The 15,711-nt window shown below is 38.7% G+C and overlaps 1 protein-coding gene across 1 annotated transcript in view; it reads left to right on the forward strand.

Annotated features, from left to right (window-relative positions):
• The window catches only part of LOC144595338 (piwi-like protein 4), a 45,730-nt gene that overhangs the window by 12,038 nt on the left and 17,981 nt on the right, over window positions 1-15,711 (forward strand). The window contains exons 5-12 of the mRNA XM_078402724.1: window positions 1,403-1,483; window positions 3,821-4,018; window positions 6,800-6,911; window positions 7,670-7,796; window positions 8,532-8,649; window positions 11,962-12,073; window positions 13,213-13,397; window positions 14,838-14,910. Of these exons, the coding sequence (XP_078258850.1) occupies window positions 1,403-1,483; window positions 3,821-4,018; window positions 6,800-6,911; window positions 7,670-7,796; window positions 8,532-8,649; window positions 11,962-12,073; window positions 13,213-13,397; window positions 14,838-14,910 (1,006 nt within the window). The remainder of the gene's footprint in view (window positions 1-1,402; window positions 1,484-3,820; window positions 4,019-6,799; window positions 6,912-7,669; window positions 7,797-8,531; window positions 8,650-11,961; window positions 12,074-13,212; window positions 13,398-14,837; window positions 14,911-15,711) is intronic.

Consider the following 15,711-nt stretch of genomic DNA (forward strand, 5'->3'; position numbering starts at 1 on the left):
GCAATTCATCACCGTTTTTCCTTGGATTTTTAATGATCCATATTTATCCACAGAATTTTAAACTCCAGCCGGTGATGGCACAGATAAACTGTCCATTTTCTCCCAAGCCAAGATATCCTGTTACAAATGTAATTTGTTAGGGTTACTTCTTTAGCCAGTATGAGCTACTGCCACCTGAATGGACACAAGACCTTCATTGCTTCTTTCTTATAAAGCAGATCAGGGTTCTTTGGAAGTCTGACTTAAAATCACTTTTGGTCCCACCGGTAATCCATATTCTTTGTGACTGATTATCTTATTGTAAAGGAGACTTGGCCCTTAAAGAACTTAAATATGTATAAATAATAAAAATTCCAATATTGCTGGAATAAAGTCTGTCTCAGTATTACAGTAATAAGTGGATTTTATTCCCTCTCCAACAACATTCCAGTGGGATTGTTAACAACTAATAAAAGATAGGAGTCAGGTCCTTTTTATTCCTGAGATTCAAGACTCGTAAATGTATTCAATTGTGTGCTCTGGCCATCATGGTTAAATACATGTATTTTTCTGAAGAATGTACCAATGTGATGTACAGAGGGATCTTGGGGTGCAAGTGCATAGCTCCCTGAAAGCCGCTATACAAGCAGATAAGGAGGTAAAGAAGCCCAACTGCATCTTGCCTTAATTGATCAGAGTATTGAGTATAACACTTGGTAAACATGTTGCAGTTTGCAGCCAACCTTTGTTTGGACTTTTAGAATAGAAGTTTGAATTTTGTTTGGTCGCATTTGGAGTATTGTGCGCAGTTCTGATCTCTGCATTGCAGGAATGATGTGGAGGCTTTGGAGAGGTTGCAGAAGAAATTCTCCAGGATGTTGCCTGAATTGGAGAGTATTAGCTGCAAGGAGAGGTTGGACAAACTTGGGTTGTTTCCTCAGGAGCGTCCGAGGCTGAGGGGTGATCTGATAGTATATCAAATTATATCAAGCATAGATGTGGTAGTAGAAGTCTTTGTCCCAAGATGGAAATGTCAAGTACCATACATCATATGTTTAGCTGAGAAGGGGGAAGTTTAACAGAGTTTTGTGAGGTAAGTATTTTTACACCTAGAGCGGGGATGGTAGTGCAAACAGATACGATAGCAAGATTTCAGAGGTATTTAGAGAGGCACATGAACAGGTTTGGAATGGAGGGATGCAAACCAGGTGCAGAATGATGGGATTGGTTTAAATTTGTATCGAGGGTTTAGACAATAAACAATAGGTGCAGGAGGAGGCCATTCAGCCCTTCGAGCCAGCACCGCCATTCAATGTGATTATGTAGACATTGTGGGCCGAAGGGCCTGTTCCCATGCAGTACGGTTCTTTGCTCTATGTAAATGCAAATACATACCTTATATATAACTTCTGTTCTTGATTAGAGTTCTAAAAATGCTGTCTCTGTATCCAATTGGGCGAAACTTTTATAATCCATCAACTCCAATTCATATTCCTCAACACAGGTAGGCCATTTCTATATTTATTTTCCTAATGTTTTGCAGAGTCAATCATAAAACTACGTTGTGGGTTGCTGCACCAGAGGAGAAACCAGTTTTTCTTGATTACAAGTAATCAATATGGCATTTTATAGACATTTACCAATGTTGATTTGTGCAATTTGCCTGCAGATTACGTTTGAAGTTAACTTGCTTTTACTAGCAGGAACAATTATAAATTGGCCAATGACAATGTGCCTATAATTTAGCTATTTTTATAATTAGGAAGCACCCAAACTCCTATTTAATAAATGAAAATATTGATTGTATAACTGTGGTGCATTAAAAAGTAGAATGATTACAGATAGGAAATTTAAGTGATCAACATGTCAATTTTCCAGCCATTTATGAGATAATGCAACAACTTAGAAGATCTAATGAATTTCATTCATTGGCAACTGTTTCATTTCTTCATGGGAACAACTTCTGTGAAAATATAATTGAGTGTTTGTTGTTAATTTTTGAGAACAGAATATGAAGATTTTGTTTTAAGTTATGAAAATTAAGGGAAACTGACCCTGAAGATTACCGAGTATACTTGAATTAGTGCTTCTAAAGGGCAAATTAAAGTTGGAAAGATCTGAGTGAAAACTGGAAAATGGAATATTAAATTGACAGGCGGATGAAAATTCCAGTCACCTTGGTGGACTGAGCAAGGATGGTTAGTCGACTAGTCACCTGATCTATATTTGGTTTTCCAGTGAGCAGGAATGTGTAATGTGATTACACTAAATTGAAAGCAGTTGATCATTACATCATCTGGAAGGATTGTTTGGGTCCCTGGATGCTGGAAAGAAAGAGGTTAAAGGGTAAATACTTCACTTCCTGCAGTTGCACAGGAAGTTTCCTTGAGTAGCAGATTGAATTTGGAGATGTTTACAATTTTACGGTGATTGGAACGGAAATGAGTCAGTGGTCCCTGCAATAAAATTGTTGGCAGTAAAACCAAGTTGCCAGACAAATTGGAGAATAGACTGGTGTAAGGTGGAAACCACCAGATACAAACCACCACTGGTTCAGATGAACACAAAAAATAGGAACTGAACCTATAAGAGTGCTTCTTCTTCACTCTCCTCCCTTATCTCTCCTCCACCTTCTCCCTTCTTTCTCCTCTTCCTTAACCCTTATTCTTCCTCCACCTTCTTCCTCCACCTTCCCTCTTCTTTCTCTTCCCTATCCATTCTTTTTCTGCTCTTCGACATTCTCTGCCTGGGAGGTAATCTCTTCTCGAGGCAAAGCTGGGTATTGAGTGTTTGTATTAAGAATATGATATCAGGCACACAAATGAAGTTGCCTACCCAACATATCCATTGAGTGTAGGGGCTTGATGCTGGGATTGTTGGCCTGGTAGAGGACAATGATGTTGGTTCACTTGCCTTTCCAGTGAATTTAGGGGATTTGTATTGATGGTACCTTTCTAGTGCTTTTACTTGCTTCTGTCAATATTTGAGATCAGTGAAGTATACCAAAGGGCAGACATTTCTGCTGCCCAGTGGACTATGAGTTCTGTGCCAGGTCTGAGATTTACTGGCATTGAGAAATGCGCTTTCACACAAAGATTATGTTGGTGCTAGTAATGTACTTTGGATAAATTCCAATTAAACATTGAATCTAAACAATTTCCCCTTGGGCCCATGTAGCTTAATAATAATAATAATAATAATACATTTATTTTATATAGCGCTTTTCAGGATACTCAAAGACGCTTTACAGAGCAAACAAGACATAAAAACAAACAAACAAACAAAAGATTAGTCCTGACGGAGAAGCGGCGAACAAACAGCGCCAGCATCCTCTCACGTCAGGGTCCGGCAGTAAACAATAAAGAACACAAGACACACAATTACAATTATGACCCTTATGACCCTGATCCAGCCTTGCCCTTTTCATCCTCACCTTCCAAAATTACCTGCCCTATTTGCAGATCACCATTTTAAAAATCCTGCTCCAACAATCATTTTCTCTCTGCTCCCACTGAATCTGATAGCCATCTCTCTTCCCTACTCTTTATAGCAATCCAGTTCCTGACCTCTCTAGTTCCTGATCAGCCCTGATGTACCCTCTTATCTCAGATCATCCTTCATCACTCACAACCATCAATTCCCTACAATCCCTCATCCATGGTTCAAGTCCCAACTGATTTTTTTTTTGTGTGGTCTGGTGCAACAGATACTTTAGCTTTTATACCACTAAATTTCCCATCATTGCATTCTCAAGCAAAATACTCCATTGTTTAGCACAACACAACAGATGCTTTCAAATTCTAGATACATGTATTTTAACTTTTATATTTTTTAATTCCAGATTAGTTCTATGGCCTGGATTTTCTACCTCAATCCTGAGATGTGAGACCAAGATATTATTGTCTGTTGATATAAGTCATAAGATTCTACGGAGCGAGACTGTATTGGATTTCATGACTGAGCTATACAACAGAAGTGGTGATCATCATTTCATTGATACCTGTATGAAGGAATTAGTGGGATTCATTGTCCTTACAAGGTAACAAAGACACAATTGTTCCACATGAGAAACCCTAAAATGTTACAATACTCCAAATGGTACAAAAGTCTATAGTGCTTCTTGGCATTTAATAATAATAATAATAATAATACATTTTATTTATATAGCGCTTTTCATATACTCAAAGACGCTTTACAGAGATTTTGAGAACATAGGGAAATGAATAAATAGATAAATAAGTAAATAAATAAATGAACAGAGAAAGGAGACAGAAGGTGAGGTGATCTTCAGTGGTTGAAGGCAGTCCTGAACAGGTGAGACTTCAGCGATGTTTTGAATGTGGTGAGTGTGGGGGAGTCTCTAACGGTTTGGGGTAGTGAGTTCCATAGGGTGGGAGCAGCGATGGAGAAAGCCCTGTCTCCCCAGGATCTGAGTTTAGTCCGGATGTGGGGGGATAGGAGATTGGCAGCGGCAGAGCGGAGGGTGCAGGTGGGAGTGTGCCTGTGGAGGAGGTCGGTCAGGTAGGATGGGGCCAGGTTATGGAGGGCTTTGTAGGTTATGAGGAGGATTTTGTACTGGATTCTCTGGGGGATGGGGAGCCAGTGGAGTTTGTAAAGGACGGGGGTGATATGGTCACGGATCGAGGTGTGTGTGAGTAGACGGGCAGCGGACTTTTGAATGTATTGAAGTTTATTGATGATTTTTGAGGGTGCGCCATAGAGGAGGCTGTTGCAGTAGTCCAGACGGGAGGTGATGAAGGCGTGGATGAGGGTTTCTGCAGCTGTGGAGGAGAGGGATGGACGGAGACGGGCAATGTTTTTGAGGTGGAAGAAGGCTGTCTTTGTGATGTGTTTGATGTGTTTGTCGAAGGAGAGGGTTTGATCAAGGATGATTCCAAGATTCCGGATGTGAGGTGAGGTGGATACTGGGAGACCATCAATGTTGAGGATGAAGTTTTGGGTGGATTTGGTGAGCATTTTTGGACCAATGATGATGATTTCAGATTTGTTGCAATTGAGTTTGAGGAAGTTTGATTGAAGCCAAGATTTTATTTCAGTAATGCAGTTTGTCAGTGTAGAGTGTGTGGTGGAGGAGATTGACTTGGTGGAGATGAGGAGCTGGATATCATCGGCGAAGCAGTGGAAGTTGAGACCATGACGGCGGATTAATTGACCAAGGGGGAACAGGTAGAGGATGAAGAGGAGGGGGCCAAGGACTGAGCCTTGGGGGACACCTTGGGGGAGGGGAGCGGTGGGGGATTTACAGTTGTTAATGGAGATGAACTGGTGTCTGTCAGAGAGGTAAGATTTGAACCAAGTCCCCGGTCATCTTATTTTGGTATGATGGTACTAACAATAACAAACATGACAATTTATCCAATTTTTTAAAAACTAGCAGAGAGAAACAAACAAGTTATAAAGCAAATTCTTAATTCAGATGTTGAAATTGCAATTAATAATAGCTGAATTGAAATGTTTTTGGACAAATATTTTCAAACGGTTTCTCAACTAAATTCAATGAGCAACACTGTTGCTATACTGAACTATACCGAATTAATGCTTCTTCATAATATCTGATTAATGTTATTATTTCATAAATTATACATACTGCACTTCACTGGTATTGATACATTGAAAATTTGCCTAACTAAAAGGTATCTCATATTTATGGAAATGTTATTATGTCAGGCACTACTTCAAAGTCAGATATCTAGCTTGCAATTACTTTTATCATTAACAGCTTTTTTCTAACATTTGCAATCTTTTACAGATCTGGTTATTTATCCAATCAAGAGGTTAAGTGAGAACAATTCCTCTAGTATTGCCTTACATGTTGCTATTAATTCAAATGTATGAAATACTGCATTATCAATTAAAATACTGGAACTTGAAAAACTTTACCCCATCTTACATTAATCTTGATATTTTCAGTAATTGCAAAATCTGTCTCTGGGCATGGTTTCCTCTGGAACAGAAATTTCACACCATTTCAGATCGATAGAGTTCTCAATCTTTTTTTACTGTTATGTAGTTGATTCTTTGATATCAGGCCTTTCATTTAGTTGCAACTTTGGTGATGGAGCAGAGGGATGTGACTTCCACCGACTATAAGAGCACTGTTATACCCTGGCTCAGACTGGGATGTTGCCCAAGGTTATCTGGAGGACAGCAATATCAGGTCTTGGAAGTCCACTACAGTGTCCAGAATTAAGCCAACTGATGCTGCAAGGGACAAACAATCGTCTTCTGGCAGTAATAAGGGGCATGATGTTTTGTTAACATTTCCTGTAATTTGTAATTATTTATATGCTTGTCTATATTTGAGCAAATATTCGATGCCTAGTGTAAATTGTGAACATGACAAAGACAGTAGGGATTAAAGCGGAGCAAGCACACGTCAAATGACTCAGTAACTTTTAGTTTAGTTTGGTTTAGAGATATGGTGCAGAAACAAGCCCTTCGGCCTACCGAGTCTGCACCGACCTGCAATCCTCACACATTAACACTATCCTACACACACTAGGGACAATTTTACATTCATACCAAGCCAATCTACAAACCTGTACATCTTTGGAGTGTGGGAGGAAACCGAACATCTCCGAGAAAACCCACGCAGGTCATGGGGAGAGCGTACGAACTCCATACGGACAGCACTCATAGTTGGGATCGAACCTGGGTCTCTGCAAGAACTGTAAGGCAGATACTGCTGCACCACCGAGCCACCCCGGTTTTATTCCAGGTGCTTTGAATTACAGCCAGATGCTGGCATTACTATGGGAAAAACTTGATTGCAGAATAATGCATTGTTTCTTTCTCCTAGATATAATAATAAAACATATCGCATTGATGATATTGATTGGGTTGTGAAACCCACTCATACATTTAAAAAGAAAGATGGAACTGAAATCAGTTATGTTGATTATTATTCACAGGTATGGAAGATTATGGAAGATCAATAATAAGATCAATAAACTTGCTACGTGACTAAAAGTATCAGAAAAGGAATATGATATAAGTGCTTTAGGAGATGTAATTGAACTTTGTTGGTATCAAATTTAACAAATTGTGTTGACCTATTATTCAAGGACATAATAGAGATAGTGTGCCCTGATTCAAGCTCCATACAAGGGAAAGGAAACTAACTGAAGTAGGGCTAGTGGATAATGATTCATTGCATTGTATGTTAAAATGTCTTTTTCAATATATATGAATTGTAAGTTATAAATAAAACAATAAATTTATTTCTAGATGTTTTCTGGCAAAACTTTATGAGAGTGCATTGATGCTGGGAAGAGGTACAATGAGTGGAATGCACACTCAAGTTGGAATTAGAACATAGAAAAGTACAGCACAGGGGCCCACAGCATCTGTGCTGGACATGATGCCACGATAAACTAATCTCATCTGCCTGCACATAATGCATATCCCTCCACTCCCTGAATATCCATATGCCTATCTAAAAGCCTCTTAAATGCCACTGTTGATTATATCATTATTTATGGTTTCTTAAGCAGCTTAGGGTCCAAGAAGTGAACTGGCCTAAACATGAGAAGGCAAAGGACAACAATCTACAAAAAAGTTAAAAGGATGTTCAATTTGCATTGCTGCTATTGACTACTTTCACCCCTAATTATTTGATTTAGTCCTTGATGTAGTTTACTTCATAACCTCTTTTACTTTGGTTTTATAGCAATATGATGCCTCGATATCTGATTTGAATCAACCCATGCTAGTCAGCCAGTTAAAGATTAAGCAATTTGGAACAGATGCAGTGCCTCGTATTGCTCACCTCATACCAGAGTTCTGCTTTCTGACAGGTAACCGACAATAGATTTCCAGTGAAAAAACTATTCTTTAAATGAGAAATGAGGGACAAAAGGAAACATGTTTAAATTTCAGGTAGGAAGGAACTGCAGATGCTGGTTTAAACTGAAGATAGACACAAAATGATGGAGTAACTCAGCGGAACAGACAAAATATCTGGATAGAAAGAATGGGTGATGTTTCGGGTTGAGATCCTGGACAGTTCCTGTTCAACCTCCTGCCCTCTGGTAGGCGGTACAGGTGCATCAAATGCCAGACAAACAGACTCAAGAACAGTTTCTTTCCCTGGGCCATCAGAACTCGAAATTCCTCAGATATTCACACGACATGAGAAATGCTGTCATCGTTCCACTAAAAAAACAGAGCACTCAGCAAATATATATTTTTTCCATTTCTTTAAAGTATTTATTACATTTTAAAGTGCAATATTCTCCCAAGTGCAATATTCTACCTAGGTGTGATATATATATTTATTCATTTACTACTTTTAAGCATTTAACTGATGTATTGGATGTGTTTTTAACTTGTTTTAACTTGATTTGATTGCACTGATCAGGAGTAGCTCTCCTAATTTCATTATATCTCTAAGTACAATGACAATAAAGGATATTATTATTATTATTATTATAAACCAGCATCTGCAGTTCCTTCCGACACAGAATAATCTGAGGTTCATTTCACTCATTAAAATAATAATTTTGCTACATTTTGTTTGTATTTCCTCACAGGGCTAAGCAAACATGCTCGCTCTGATTTCCGTATAATGAAGGATCTGGCTGCAGAAGTACAGCTAACTCCTCCAAAGAGACAACAGAGACTCCATGAATTGATAGATAGTATACAGAGGTCAGCAGATTTTTTTTAACAACTTTTTGATGAACTTTGTTTTTTATTACGAGTTTTGATAAAAAAGGAGAATTGGTTTGCAAATTGATTGTCACTATGGACATGACACAAGTGTAAGATCTATTAATACCTCCATCTCAGATAAATAAATGCCTGAAATAAGCTTCAGGAGCTCCCAACTCAAGTTTATTACAGTTAAATACAAAGTAAAACATTTCAACAACCTAACGAGTATTTTCAATCGCAATCTCAAGAGGAAATTTTAAATGCAATGCCCGGCAGTTTATTTATTTTTCCATCAGGATTTGGTGCACTTGAATGCCCAGTTTTGTTGTGACAATTAGATTATTATGTTGCCACTTCCAATGTATGGTGACAGTCATTGCGATGCCTGCACAACATGGGCCAATCTAAATATGGAGATGTTTACAATTTACACTGCTCCTCAATCTACTCTTTGAAGCCAACTGTATAACATGCCAGGCAACCACTCAAACGTGAAAAATGTATGTTGATTATATGTGCACTTCCTCAGTTCTTTACCCAGCTCTAATTATTGGAATTCAACCTTCCAATATTTGATGTACTTCTCCATATTAATTATCTTCATCCACCCTAATACTTATGCATGCATAAAAGTGTGCCTGATATTACCAAGAGGTCTGTTCATCCCTTGTTGCAGGAGAGAGTTAAATCTGTAAGGCAGAGCTGATTATGGGCTGACACAGATTATGTAGAACAGAAGACAATAGAGATGGAAGATAGGTGGAGGGTCAGTTAGTATAGAGAAAGCAGGAACTCTGCAGAAAGATTTGGACAGGTGTGGAGAGTGGGCTGAGAAGTGGCAGATGGAATACAGCATAGCAAAGTGTGGAGTCATGCATTTATTAGTAGGAATAAAGGTGTAGACCATTTTCTAAATGGGGAGAGGTTTCAAAAATTGGAGATGCAAAGGGACTTGGGAGTGCTGGTGCAGTTTTCCCAAAATGTTAATATGCAAGTTGAATCGGTAGTAAGGAAGACAAATGCAATTCTAGCATTTATTTTAAGAGGGCTACAATACAAAAACAGGGGTGTAATGCTGAGGCTTTATAAGGCATTGGTCAGACTGCATTTGAAGTATTGTGAGCAGTTTATTGCCCCATATTAGAAGAAGTATGTGCTGGCGTTTGAAATGAGGCTGGCAGAGGAGGTTTATGGGAATTATCCTAGGAATGAGTGGGTTAACATATGATGAGCATTTGACAGCACTGGACCTGTATTTGCTGGGGTTTAGAAGAATGAGGGGGGACCTCATTAAAACTTACTGAATAGTGTAAGGCCTGGATCGTGTGAATGTGGAGAGGATGTTTCCACTAGTGGGAGAGTCTAGGACCAGAGGCCATAGCCTCAGAATAAAAGGACGTACCTTTAGAAAGGAGATGAGAAGGTATTTCTTTAGTCAGAGGGTGGTGAATCTGTGGAATTCATTGCCACAGATGGCTGTGGAGGCCAATTCAATGGATATTTTTAAGGTGGAGATTGACAGAATCTTGATTAGTAAGAGTGTTAGGGGTTATGGGGATAAGGCAGGAGAATGGGGTTAAACAGGAAAGATAAATCAGCCATGAGTGAATGGCGAAGTAAATATGATGGTCCGAATGGGCTAATTCTGCTCCTAGAATTTATGAACATGAGATTAACGGTAGCCTCTATTCATCTGAGGTGGGGAAACTGAAATTTACAGATGCCTGGTGATCTAAGATGCAACTCATACAAGACTTATTAATGTTGATTTTATTAAAGAGAGAATATTTAGAGATTACATTGCTATATTGGTGGAGGTAATTCATGAAAGCTAAGGAATTGAGATGTATGAGTAGTGATGTCTTAGACCATACACAAATTATCTATGAGGCAGTATTGACAAGTGCAATAAGGTAGATCAATCCCCAAGGCCTGAACCAGTACATCCTCGGACTTTGTGAAAAACTAGGGAAGAAATTGTAGAGGTCCTTGCAGAGATATTTGCATCATCTTGGGCAACTTGGGCTGAAGGGCCTGTTTCCACACTGCATGACTCTATGACTCTATCACACTCTTGAACACTGGACAACACTAACCTCAACTATGAATTTCTATGAACGGTTTTGTTTGCACTAAAGGTCGGGGGGTTTTATTTGCACTAGCATTGTGGTTATTAATTTATTTTATTTTATTTATATTTATTATATTTATTTTCATATTTCAGATACAGCGCGGAAACAGGCCTTTTCGGCCCACCAAGTCCGCACCGCCCAGCGATCCCCGCACATTAACATTATCCTACACACACTAGGGACAATTTTTACATTTACCCAGTCAAATTAACCTACATACCTGCACGTCTTTGGAGTGTGGGAGGAAACCGAAGATCTCGGAGAAAACCCACGCAGGTCACGGGGAGAACGTACAAACTCCTTACAGTGCAGCACCCGTAGTCAGGATCGAACCTGAGTCTCCGGCGCTGCATTCGCTGTAAAGCAGCAACTCTACCGTTGCGCCACCATGCCGCCCTTTTATGTTTATTATATGTTTATGGATCTATGTTTATTATATATTAACCATGTCCATTTAGTTTACAGGCCTGTAATGCAGTTGTAACTAAGAATTTATTTGTTGTGTTGTAACTACAGATTATATTTTCTTTTGATCCCCCTTTTCCCCTTCCCTGACTCTTCCACCCATATCCCACCCTCCGGTTTCACATTTCACTCCACCTCCACTTTTCATATTTGACACCCTTTTGCCTTCTTTTCACCTCTGCCCTTTGGCACATTTCACCCATTTGCCAAACACCACCCCATCTCACCTATAGCCAGAACATTTGCAGCAGGAGAACTGAGTATGAAACCCTCTACTTTGAATAAAATTTCCTCCTCAAGAGGCAGTAGATAATAATGAACATGATTTGTGATGTATTTGAATAATTCTATTAGAAAAGCAAGCCTTCAATATTTACCCCAATTTGCCTTATACTTAAATTAATTTTGAGTAGTAAGAAAGGATATGAGTGATGCTAAATCATTAGCTTCTGCATACTCTGCCTGACTTTCTTTTCTCAGGAGAATATTGAGTGAAATGAGGAATCAATACTCCTTTATTGTAATCAGTATAAAATCATGGAATGGCACAACACAGAATCAGAATGTTCAGCATACCTCGCCTGTGCTGGATTATTGAGTTACTGCAGCCCCCAATTTTGGCATTGTAACTCAAGATAAATTTACATGTGCATAAGTTTGAAGATCGATGCGTAATAAAATAATAACTCTCTGGCAATGTCCTTTACAGAAATAAAGTAGCACGGACTGAATTGGAAGGCTGGGGGTTACGCCTTGATGAGCAGATTTCATTGTTGGGCCGTGTTCTTCCTTCTGAGAAAATTCACATGCATGATCATTCTGTAAGTATTCAGCTTTTGATATTGCAAAAGAAACATCATCATGATGAGATCAATAATAAGAATTATGCTCTGGTGGATCATTCAATTTGTGAAAATGTGAATGCTCTAAATTTATTTTTAAACTTTGATCGCTCTTTGCCAACCTATATATTCTAGGAATGCCACCGCTGATATCACTATTTTGTGTCAACACATGAAGACAATGAATTTGAAATTAAAAATGGCTCAAACCATCAAATTCCTATTTCCATGGTTACGGTCATTCATCCTGAATAATAATCTCTGAAACATTGCCTGAGCAACATGTAGATCAAGATTGAGACAGATATTTTAACATGTTGCTAAAGGGCTGGTGTGGGATAAGGAGTGACCTTTTAATGAGCCACTTACATCTGTACTGACAGGAAAGAGCTGTACCAACTCCTTGTCAACCAGAGTGGAGTTGGTGTCCTTGGGAGAAATTATTATTTTTTAAAATAAGGAAGTAATAATTATTTGAAATGGCAAAAAGGCAATAAATCAATAACATGGAACGACAGTTTTAAAGCACAGGAAAATGGGATGGGGTGGAAAGGCCCAATCTGCAATTTGTTTTCCTAAAGTAGAGCAGACAACATTGTGAGCACTAAATTGGAAAAGATATTGGTTGATCTGTTAACAAGATGTCTCATATGTTCCACAAGGGTGATCCAGCACTATAACTCAATCTCATTGCCACTTTAACCTCTTTGCCTTTGGTCTCCTACACATTTTCCATAGAAGTCAACACAAGATAATGATGCAGCACTTCATTCTACAGCAAATTATATTACAGCTTCAGGGCACGTCTGCAGTAAGCAATGTAGTAACAATTAACCGTTAAAACCTTATATCTTATATTTTCAGCACTGGCAGCTTCTTTTCCTTCTAATAATTTTGAATTTCATTTGTTTTCTCTGTCCTAGATATTTTTGTTGTTCACTTTGCCATCCTCTTTTACTGCCCTGCAATAGTGACTGAAGTTGGCACTTTACCACGTCATTAAAAGTGCTGGGAAGTCTTGTTCTGGGCTGTGTATTCTCTGTTGTTTTATGTAATCTTAACAAAGCAATTAAACTATTTATTATGAACCATTGTCCCTTTTTTTAAACTACGTACAGTTCATGCCAGTATCGCCAGTTGACTGGTCCAGAAATATGCAACATTCAAGGATTATTGGCAGTCACACACTCCAAAATTGGCTGATAGTTTTCAGTCAAAGAAGCTGTGAAGCTGCTGGGAAGCTTTTGTCACTCCTCAGAAGAGTAGGACCATCAATGGGCTTTTCAGTTGAGAATCCCAAAATGTAAGTGAGCACCAATGGTAAATGATACATTGTTAATAAATATGCTGTTTATTGTTCCACAAAAACATAGGAACAGGAGTATGGGATCTGCCTCCTCAAATCTTTCCTTACCCTGCCATTCAATATTATCAATTCCTCAATTCTATATTATCAACCCCTCCTTTGTGCCAAATTTCCATGGCACCCAATTCCCCGATCTTTCAAATATCTATCTAGTTGTCGTTTAAATACTTCTAAATGATCTGGCCTCCACAACTCTCTGGAAGAGAGAATACCAGAGATTCACTTCTCCCTGTGAGAAAAGATTTCTCCACAGCTCCGCAGACCAGCTCCTCGTCTTAAAACAGTTGAAAGGAGGATGTATAAAGATGAAGTCCTCGGATAAACAATCCTGGTATTCAATCTGCTTCGAAGATCTGAACTACCTGGATGACAGGTATCTCAAGGCAGACACAAAATCTGGGATAACTCAGCTGCTCAGACAGCCTCTCTGGAGAAAAGTTTTGCATAACGTTTCCGGTCGAGACCCTTCTTCAGAATGAGAGTCAGGGCAAAGGGAAACAAGAGATATAGACAGTGATATAGAAAGATATAGAACAAATGAATTAAATAAATGCAAAAAAGTAATAATGATCAAGGAAACAGTCCATTGTTGGCTGTGGGCTAGTTGATATCTCAAGGCATTTGAAAGATGCTATCTCTACCAAATTTTCCAAATTTGCTTGAAAGACAAGTGAATCAATGCAAGTGGCCTCTCCCACGCCAATATCTCCATTATTGAGGACCTAATTTCACTCAATCAGCTCCAATGGGTAAACTACATTGTTCATATGCCTGTCACCAGACTCCCGAACCAGATACCCTATTCCAAGTTCTATTGTGGAAAAAGAATATCTGGTATCAGAGGAAGAGATTCGAGGATATGCTCAAAGGCTCTTTGAAAAACTTCCCATTGCTTCTTGCGAATTCTTAGTCCATGACCATCTGCAGTGTTCTTGCATGTATTGTGAACATAGCAATTCTCCAGTACGCTCTGCGTTTTGTTTCTAACGCCATTTATGCCAGACTGAGTGTCCTGTAGTTGATCTGTTTATCCATTGATCATTTTTACAACCCTTGCAACGCTCGAGCAATACAAAGTCACAACCGCTCCCCAAACCAAGGATAGAGAGATTGCAGCCAGAGCCACCCTTGTTTTCATCTTCCCTCCTTCAGCAATCGGAGATATATTTGAGTTAGATGTAATGATTTAAACTTCGTGCATTGAAGCTATTTATGAACTTTCTTTAAAAATAAATACGTTTGTTTTCCAATATTCTACATACATTTCAATAATTATGCTCAAATGTGCATGCTTTTTTATACATTATACTTTTGGATGTCTGAACATATTTAGTTATATAGTTACTACTTAACATTTGTTTTGTTATTTATTTATAGGGTGCAAGTAAATGAAAGTACCACATCCATCATACAAGCTTTGAGGCATCACATTGAGCCCAGTACACAATTGGTAAATATGCAAGCTATTGCTGGATTTCTTTTTACTGTTTAAAAGGTGATAGAAAAAGTTAATAAAAATAATCCTGCAGATGCCGGTTTATACCAAAGATAGACACAAAATGCTGGAGCAACTCAGGCGGGTCAGGCAGCATCTCTGGAAAAAATGTATAGGTGACGTTTCAGGTTTGAACTTTTCTTTAGCCTAAATCCGTCAATTTTCTCCAGAGATGCAGCCTGACCCGCTGAGTTACTCCATTGAAAAAGATAATCGGTTCATTTTAATATTTTTGTTAAATACCAGCAATTCACAACACCCAGGTTCATTTTGGCTGTTATGTTCTGCCAAGCTGATGAAGAATATACCTCTTCCACTTCTTGACTCCTCTCCCATTTTACATTGATTCCACTACATGCCTTAAGCTCACGGCACATTCTCCCTAAAATACCAATAAAAAAGGCAGTAAATTAAGGAATTGTTCTCTCAGCATAGGACATATGTCAGCTTTGTTGTCATTGAAAGTTTGATGGCACTGACATATAACAGAATTATCTCTTATCAACACCAGATTTGGTATTTTCTATGACTATATCTAAGGTAAACTATTTCCACATAATTCTCGTAGAGTCATAGAGACATACAGCTCAGAAATAGGCTCTTAAATGAACTCCATGCTGACCCAATGCCCCATTTAAGGTAGTCTAATTTGCTCGCATTTGGCTCATATTCCTCTAAACCATTCCCCTCATCATTTTATACACTTCTAATGATCACCCTTCCGTCTCCTACGCCTCAAGGAACAAAGTCCTAATC

Source organism: Rhinoraja longicauda, chromosome 7 (genome assembly GCF_053455715.1).
Source record: "Rhinoraja longicauda isolate Sanriku21f chromosome 7, sRhiLon1.1, whole genome shotgun sequence".
NCBI classification, from domain to species: Eukaryota; Metazoa; Chordata; class Chondrichthyes; order Rajiformes; family Arhynchobatidae; genus Rhinoraja; species Rhinoraja longicauda.